The sequence below is a fragment of the Penicillium arizonense genome (genome assembly GCF_001773325.1).
Source record: "Penicillium arizonense strain CBS 141311 chromosome Unknown PENARI_contig024, whole genome shotgun sequence".
Lineage (NCBI taxonomy): Eukaryota > Fungi > Ascomycota > Eurotiomycetes > Eurotiales > Aspergillaceae > Penicillium > Penicillium arizonense.
Window position 1 is genome coordinate 1 of NW_019173301.1, and position 8,825 is coordinate 8,825.

The 8,825-nt window shown below is 47.0% G+C and overlaps 4 protein-coding genes across 4 annotated transcripts; 2 read left to right on the forward strand and 2 right to left on the reverse strand.

The window, feature by feature from the left end:
• Positions 1 to 10: 10 nt before the first annotated feature.
• PENARI_c024G09723 (uncharacterized protein) lies at positions 11 to 352 on the reverse strand (the record flags this gene model as incomplete). The annotated part of the gene is made up of 1 exon (XM_022635726.1): positions 11 to 352. A coding segment is annotated over one exon (342 nt), but the record flags the coding sequence as incomplete, so codon positions are not given.
• Positions 353 to 1,361: 1,009 nt separating this feature from the next.
• PENARI_c024G03470 (uncharacterized protein) lies at positions 1,362 to 1,787 on the forward strand (the record flags this gene model as incomplete). The annotated part of the gene is made up of 2 exons (XM_022635662.1): positions 1,362 to 1,440; positions 1,489 to 1,787. 2 exons carry the CDS (start codon positions 1,362 to 1,364, stop codon positions 1,785 to 1,787), a joined length of 378 nt encoding a protein of 125 aa, XP_022484468.1.
• A 1,989-nt stretch (positions 1,788 to 3,776) lies between these two features.
• PENARI_c024G09389 (uncharacterized protein) lies at positions 3,777 to 4,265 on the reverse strand (the record flags this gene model as incomplete). The annotated part of the gene is made up of 1 exon (XM_022635724.1): positions 3,777 to 4,265. The coding sequence occupies one exon, from the start codon at positions 4,263 to 4,265 to the stop codon at positions 3,777 to 3,779; it is 489 nt and encodes a 162-aa protein (XP_022484479.1).
• Positions 4,266 to 5,135: 870 nt separating this feature from the next.
• Positions 5,136 to 5,594, forward strand: PENARI_c024G10577 (uncharacterized protein; the record flags this gene model as incomplete). The annotated part of the gene is made up of 1 exon (XM_022635736.1): positions 5,136 to 5,594. One exon carries the CDS (start codon positions 5,136 to 5,138, stop codon positions 5,592 to 5,594), a length of 459 nt encoding a protein of 152 aa, XP_022484418.1.
• Between the last annotated feature and the right edge of the window lie 3,231 nt (positions 5,595 to 8,825).

Sequence of the window (8,825 nt, forward strand, 5' to 3'; positions counted from 1 at the left end):
CAATTCGACTGCCCCAGTACGTTGCCGGACGCTGGATTCTCTCCATTAAATCCAGAATATCGTTACCAAGAATTAAGACTTGCAGTCCCTTCTTGATTAGTGGCTCAAAGTAGACCATGAAAGGGTCCTGCTCCCTGAGCGGATTCAGATATCTGCTGGCGTAGAGGAATTGTTCTGTGACTCCGAGCAGGTGCGCTATCAAAGAGATTTCCGGGGCGGTGAGTCCACTCAACAAGGGGTCGGCTAGTTCGTAATACTCGCTCTCCGTCATAACCAACTCGAAGATAGACCCGATGACGTTACGATATCGTTGGGGTATTGGGAATCTGTATACCCATGCCTTTGGCTTCATGTTTGGATGCGGTGGGGCAATCGTGGCCAGGCTTGCAGAGAGTATACGGTGTAGCAGTTTTGAGGGATGTTTGCATGCGCTAAGCCGATATGAACATCAGTTCTTTCAGTTGATAGATGATATGCAGGAAATTTTGTTAGGATATACAAAGGAGCGTACGTACTACTTATATTACAGCGTCTAGCCCGCAATCTCGTAGTCGCCTTGACCAATACACGCTTGACGTTGTTCTTTGGCCCCGTAAGAGCTACTCCATTGGATGCGACGCGAGTGAGTCGCGCTAAGGCCTTGGCGGTGGGGCTAGGAAACAATTGCCGGACGTGTATTGGTTAAGACAATTTCTAGATTACGGGCTAGACGTAGTACGCACAGAACACCAACACTTCCTGGCTGTGCCCAGGAGGGCTACAGCCTATTGGCCAGGATGGCGCCGCCCTTCCATGGCTTCCAACACCCATGGGTTGGCGAGACCTGTTCGCAATCTAGTTCCGAAGCTGCGACTCCTGTTCCCATCTACGACATAGTTAATGTAATTTATGTTGGAATCGGCCGAACTGATCCTAGGAGCTGCCACGCTTTTTGTGAGGGCCCCCGCCAAAGTGTTAGTTCTCAATATAATTACGAGGAATGTGAACATTAACCGCGTCTCGTCCGATATGGCATGGAGTTACTCAACGGTGTCGTTGCCGGCCGTGGTCGCTCCAAAGCCTGTTTCGAGGAAGAAATTCTTTTGGGTCACCCTCCGGAGGATCGCAAACCAATGGAAAATCCTGCACGTGTGGCACGTTATGCCCCCGTGACTTGTATGACAAATACAATTAACTTGGCTGAGTCTAAAATCGAGACGGCCCACAAAGTATCCGTTGCCATGACTTTATACGTAACCCGAAAGGGGCCATTCAATAAGTACGTGGTCAATGTCTAAATTCTAGCCGTTTCACCGTTTCATATCATCATCACGCACTCCCTTGAATTCCGCGTTCGCAGATTTGACATGATGAGAAGCACAATGTCATCCCAACAAATCTCTGTTCCGCATGGCCCCGACCGTCAGCGAATTCTCAATGTGCTCGCCCAGCGGAGATACCGTAAGAATCCATGCTTATCGCTTCCCATCTCATACTCACTCTATTTAGGTCAGCGTAAGCGGGAGCGGTTGCAATCTCTGGAAACGAGATTTGACGCCAGACTGGGCGGTACGGACACAATGTACGCTTCCAATGGGGAGATACAACTTCAGCAACCAATGCAGCCTCCGCTTACGTCCATTGACCCTATCTATGATCTTTATCCAGATTTCATGATTGGAGCTTCTAACGCGTGCCTTGTGCCGTATGAGTCGGCGTGTAACATGTCAGAAACTTCGCCCTCGTATGTGAGGAATCAGTTCGGAATTAACACCATTCTGCCTCATGGTATGCCCTGGCAATTCTAAGGTCCCAACCCCTGCTGAAGTTAAGCTTACTGGATTGGTCTGTAGGCAGTACTTCTCAAAGCGCTACATCAACGTCTGATACCCAATTATCAGCAGAACTTCAAGATCTTGAAACTTCCCAGTTCACATTCCCATCGGAGCATGCAATTGATATTCCAACTCTCAAGACCATGGAGGTCTCACTTCGAATTGCACAAATACTTGGACTTTCGGACGAGTGGTTAGACCTCACTAAAAGCCGGGTCCTCGACATGTCGAAAATTTCAGTCCCCTTGGGAGACTTACCCGAAAACTTACGTCCAACGGAAGCACAGCTCTTATTGCCACACCATCCAGTAATAGACGTTCTTCCATGGCCATCGGTAAGGACAAGACTCATTTGTCTTTTCAGTCAGCCTGATCAGCTTAGACCGCCAATCGCGAGAGGCTCCATGGCTATTATGCGGCTAATGCATGGTCTTGATGACGAGTCGGAGGGACTCCGCATTGCATTAGATATAAATGGACATGGATATGGTGGAGAGAGCTGGGAAATCGGACAGGCTATCTTCAAAGACTGGTGGTGGGCACTGGATTCTGAGATCATCTCTAATTCAAACCGACTAAGGTACATAAGAGGGGCCCCCAAATTGCAGCTTTCAATGCCATAACAAGAACACCGGTAGTAAAGCCATCATAACCGGTGCCATTTTTTTGAGGCGTTATTTGTGGAGATTCCGGTTTATTGGAAGAGGAGTTGGAAGGTTAGATATCGAGGCAAGGGAGTACAGAATGGCTGAAAACCTGACATGAGCTGTCAAACTTTAGATGGGAGATTCAAACGAGGCCGTGCAGGGACGTTCGCCCACGAGCAAGCACAGCCATTGGTCAAAGCTAGACGAGCTGCGCTTACTGGAATTACGATCATACTTTCAACATCTGCCCCGTGGCCGAATATTCTAGAGAGCTCATGGAACGATGCCAACAATGCATGGTTCTCTGTTGATGAAGAATGTAGCTTCAAGCTTCAAGCTTCAAGCTGACCGACGGGGTTACAGCGGTCCCCACCGGCAACCTGGAGTTGCATTCAGCGACAGATCACTTTTACAAAACGAAAGAGATAAGTCTATATTATGTTTCTTACACCGAGGGATGATAGATTCCTTCCTGTACGTCCTCTCATTTCAGTGAAGGCGACTTTCTAGGAGTATTTTCCAGAATGATTCGCTTTTCCCAGGAGTTCGAGCAAAGTGGAGGTCCCGACGAAAGACTCTGGCTAAATTACTCACAGGCGGTTGTAGAGGGTCTCGGTCAGGGCTCTGCGGCCTATCGCGCCATTGGAAGAAATTATTCGAACAGCTCCCCAGGAGGAGCAATACTTTTTGCGTCAGCCAGCGGACTCTGCACAGTAGAGCTTCATGAAAAGAGATGGGACGTCATAATTTCGTTATTCGGTGGTGTACTACATTAAGTATTGCCAGGGTCGAGTTTTGCACATATAGTCACTAAATATAGCTGGCGATAAGCGTAGGCTCGCCATGGCTAGCAATAAAGACTTTTACGGACTTCAGAGTCAATGATGCGGTCGATACGACAGAGACAAGTCTATGTAATCGAATATCTGATCAATCATAGATATATCCCTGCCCGAGCTCCGCTCCTGCGATCCCTTCCTAAGGGATATCATCCTATGAAGCAGGTCCATAAGAGACGCGAGAAGTCTTTAAGCCGGGTGCAGGTTAGGCGTGTACATCACCTGCTTTCTTTGCAGCAACGGTTACGTTTGTCCGTATGACGAGGGTGTCACAGCATGGATACCCTTGGAGTCATAATACTCCGATCCGAAGAACATATATATAAGTGAAAAACTCTGTACATATAGAAAAAGATAACAATCAATACATACACACTTCTACTACATCTCTATTCATTTCATTCACTTTAACACAACCCCGGCAACAGCAACATCATGTCTCGTCCCCTCAGAAGTATACGAGAACCATTACTATCCTACTCGATCTTTCTTCCCTCCTGATATCGTCCAAACCACTCGGGCTTCCAACCAAGTGTAAAAATTCTCCATACCACCCAAGGCACAAACTGCGACGCTGAAGCCAACGACGATTTTCTTGGCATGCCGCCCTCCATCATGAACGTTTGCCACATTAGTAGTGGGATATACAGAAGCTCAAAGACCAGTATGACGGAATATAGTATCTGACGGGTGTCAATCGCATTCTTGGCGTTGGATGTAAAGAGGCCAACGGTGGCACCGACGAGGATGTTCACAGCACCAAATTGCTGAACGAGTTGTAGTGCTGTTGTCGTGACTTCAGCCGCAGCAGCTTCCATTGCGTGAAGCAAATAGTGGCGTGGAAAGAACATGAAGTAGGTACCCGCACCAACTGTGACGAGGGACTCTAAGGCAAGGGCGGCGCGGATGATGTTGCCTGGAGCAGAAGGATCGACTCCTCGGAGGGAAGATGTGGCAGGTGCCATGTTTAGGCAATGTCTCCAAAGTACACAAGAAGCTGGGATGATAGAAATATTATGATCTCACTAACTCGCTTTTATAGTTATCCTCTTAGAAGACCGTACCTAAGACAGTTCTCAATATGGTGACATTTAGGGTATTTACGCCAAGACTAATCGCCAAGTATTGCCAAGCCGCCACCATAACGTTATGATTAACCCGAAAGGGAAAGGCCATTTAATAAGTGCGTGGTCATGAATGGTTCACGGATTAAGATCAACTGATATGACATCATTTTGTGCCCTTTCCTCGTCCTTTGCCATTCCCATCACTGACCCATGACTCGCTGGGATGACTTTCCCCCCCTTTGAGGGTAGTCACTCTCCACAAATAGTAAGTTCCAGAGTTCCAGCCTGATTATCAGTTTTTCATGTTCTAGAGTTAAGCTGTAAGGCTAATGTTATCGAGTGGAGCTAGGATAAATTCACGGGAGCTACGGACCTATCGTTCAACTTTGGTGAGAGACACACTAGGCCGAAAAGGGGAAAAGTGGTATCAAGGTAGGTCATAGATCTGCGAGGTAAATGGATCATATTGATTGTATCATTCAAAGGACGGCATTAAGTTACGGATTTATTTCTATCGCCGGGAAGGACTATGACTCAAAGTAAGACGGAAGGACGGCGTTAACTTATGGATTCGTTTCTATCGCCGGGAAGGACTATGGCTCCAAGACAGGAGCTGAAGTTTAATATGGGATGGTAATAATATCGTTCCCCGTAGAACATAAATAGGCAACAAGCGGAATATGATATGCAATCACTGCTTTCTTTTTCTGCGACACCACTGTCTTCAACTCCTACCTGACTTTCGAAAGAATTCCATCTCACTTCATCATGTCTCCTTCCTCGGCGAACCTTAGAGAGCGTATTGAGGCTACAGCCCGAGCCTTCTTGTCAGCATCCGAAGAGGGCGGATCCCAGGGCGATGCCTCCATCATCAACCGCGACGTTACGGCGGACTGCACCCGGCATCTGATTCCCGCATCCGTGCCCCAGGCCTTTGGCCTACCGGCAGACTTCTTTTTCGACACGACGAAGTACCAGGAGGCTTTTGCGAAGGATATCAAGGTTCTGAAATTCAAGAACAACATCCTTGCGAACTTAGTCATCGATACTGAGTCCCGTCGGGCCGCTTTTACATCTATCGCAGACGTGCACCCTATCAGCGGAGATTCGTACCAGGCCGAGTTGGCTTGGTTCTTATACTTCACCGAGGATGGGTCCAAAGTCAAGAAGGTGGTTGAGTTCTGCGACAAGGACGTGATCTTGAGAATGGCAAACACGGCTGCCTAGTTCTCTTGTTGGAGATGAGGCCAGTGACTACTGAGTACGCTGGTAAAATCTCTGAACTGCGCAAGGAGAGGAAGAGAACTACTGAGTGCTAGAACTACATGTACTAGGAGCAAACAGGAGAAGTCACATAACTTCCAACACCCCCAACGACTAGTACCATAGTCGTCAGCATAGTCCTCACCACCAATCCTTCATGAAAAAAACCAGTTTTGTAACTATCAATAACCCCCCAATTTTAGTATGTAAACTAGAAATCAATGCAGTGTTGTAGTTTTGTAGAGCACTAGGCCTATCCGTAAAACCCATCTCCGGAACATCACTTTTCTAAGGGGCTTTGTCAACCTATCTACCGCTATCTCAGCGGTAGGTAGACTGCGCCTACGGGCGACTAAGGACCATCAGCATTAAGCAAGCAAGCCTGTTCCTGACAAGGGATAGGGCAGGTACGTCTTTATACTTGTCGATGAGGTCCGTTGGATAAAGACTGCAATGATGTCTAACCCCCAAGGCCTAGAGCATACAGTAGCGTGTTAGGCAGAACAGCCGGACAACGAGAGAAGGTAAGCCTATTATCTCTAACTAGTTATTTGGAAAGAGCTTTTGCTGACTACTAGGTTCGTTGTTCATTCCTCACAGCGAGATCATACAACGCAGTTATCCTTTGAAGCAAATGGCTTTTATTGGACGGAAGTGGGCCTCGCGAGTGATGCAATTGCAATAGTCGTCTCGCTACGGTGACTGTACTTTGAGGATTGGAAGGAGGACCGAATTTATCTATGTACTGACGAGGCAAATCTAGATACCATCTAGTCGGGGCATGTTTTGAGACAATGCCTGAAACCGACGGGAAGTTTAACGTGTGTTAATGCCTGAGGCACTAATTGACTGTCACGAATTGTACTGTATCCGGCCAATTGGAGGTGTAAATGACTCTGTATTTCATTACCCCTATTTTCCACTATTTATGGGTCCATTCTAGTTACTAAGCTATGCCGACGGATCATCTATAGACCCGGTTTCATGCAGTATTCGTAAGGTAATTGCGACATTGACTCTGAGCTAAGGGGTGAGTAAGCGGGGTAAACAACCCGACGCCGCCCATCCTCCCATGACATTCCATTCCCCGCACCAGCTGGGCCCCCTACTCTGTTGACTTCAATTTGTTTCGTTCGATTATCTGCTGAATTCTTTCAACAAGGCACCGAGGAAACAATCGCTGAATTACGATGTCAGCTTGAAGAATAACAAAGGCTCCGAGACGCAGCAGAGCGCAGCCAGAGGGAGGAAGAACGGCGACTCCAACCCACACCGTATTGGCAGTCTCGATCGCCGTCACATCTCTGTCTAGAGCGATCCGAGTTGAGTCGGATCGCCTGACCCAGTAAACCGACTTTGCCCCCAGCGCATAGTCCCTTTGAAACCAGAGAAAATCCAATTTTGGTGAGTATCCGTATTTCCCAAGACCCATACCGACCGCGCTAGATTGCATTAGGGTATCTTTCCGCAGGCCTCGGATTTGCCCTTCGACAAAAGTCACCGTAAATTACAGTTATCTGGTTTCTGTACATAACTACTGTCAGTACTCTTTCTCAGACCCTAAGTACTAAAGCACGCAAACATTTGTTAGAAGTTTCCCGGAATACTTCTGCTAGTGGGACCTATATTGGTATTTACACGCAGTAACTAAAACACGAGCTCTATTTCCACCTCTGAGCGCTTTGTGCTCGAGGGAGCCTTTTCTGTGTACAAAAGTTCGAGGAACATTATCATTAACCGCGACCTTTAAACCTTTGCTATTGATTCAGACGGTAAGAATGATAAGACAAGAGTCGATCCGTAGTCTCGCCGCAAGTACAACTTGCAAATTGAGAGAAGTGCGACTCGCAAGGTATATTGCATATTCTGATAAATATCATGCCAGAAATTGCTTCCCTCCTGTTTCCCTGAATCCCTGAGGGTGTCTGGGCATTAAACGCTGCACGTGATGGATGAATCAATTATTGCTATTTCAGATAAACCGCATGATAGCAAACCTAACCAAGCCTAGCGGCACTCTGAACGACATTGAGAGAGACACTAACACCGTGGTATCTCTTATCTCCATCGCAAACCCTCGCGACAACAACCCCATTGTGGGTGGCTAGTTTCCTCCAAAGATATATACGGAGGAAACAAATAGAGCCAAAACACAGTTGTCGTTCGGGAAACGACACAGTCTGCTTGTGACGGTTCATGGATGCTTGGGTTTTACCACTACGCCATTTAATTATTCCCAGAAGGCCAAGCTGTGGTCCTAGGAGTTAGAGAAGCTGTCAACAGGAACAGGACTTTCGATTCCTCGAGGCGGAAGTACAGGACCCCAGAATTTACGTCGTGTTTCCTGGAGGCTACACGGCTCCTAGAAGCTGTTTATATGCTCCCCGAAACCGCACACAAGCCTCTGGGAGTAGGAGAGCTCCTAGGCCTATGATGAGTGTTCCTAGCACTGATAGAGCTGTCAATAGGAACGTGACTAGTGATAGTGGGCATGGATAGACCTACAAGCTACTGTACGTTTGATTTCCTAGGGCTCTGTGATTCCCGGGCCACTCACATATTTCTATGGTCAGCTTTTAAAGTCTTTACAACACTAATGCTGGTGAATACTTACCAAAAGGGTGGTCAACTATTATCTGTCTTTTAAATTAAGCCGCTTAGAGCACTGCCCCATGACCGGCCACAATAGAGCCGCTAGTTAGATCAAGAGATGAACACGCTTTAATTCCAATTATCAAATCCAATTGCTAAATTATTTTAGTAACTCTGGAGTAAATCTATTCCTTTGAATGACTTTGACCGTCGTATTTCTCTAATATTTTCGAATTCCACATCTTCTTCACTTATCTATCGAAAATTCATTATGACCATTTGCGACAGTATTCATTCGAAATGCTCGCTAGCTAGTTCCTTCACAGCCCTACTTATTAGAGCACTTCGGACCGCCATTTTCACTGTTTTGTCGGCTTAGTGCGCGTATTCAGCTAGAGACTATATAAGTCACGTACGACAAAACGAACAAGAGACAAGATGACCACTAGAGACCTAAAAGCGGCCTGGCTAACGGCCCCATAATATATAATCTTATAGTATGGTAAGTGGCCCTCACTATTAAAAAACTCGAAGGATGTCTAAAACCCGTGGACGTGGCTAGCAACATAACCCCCTAGGGAGAGAACGGCCAAGCTCACGATA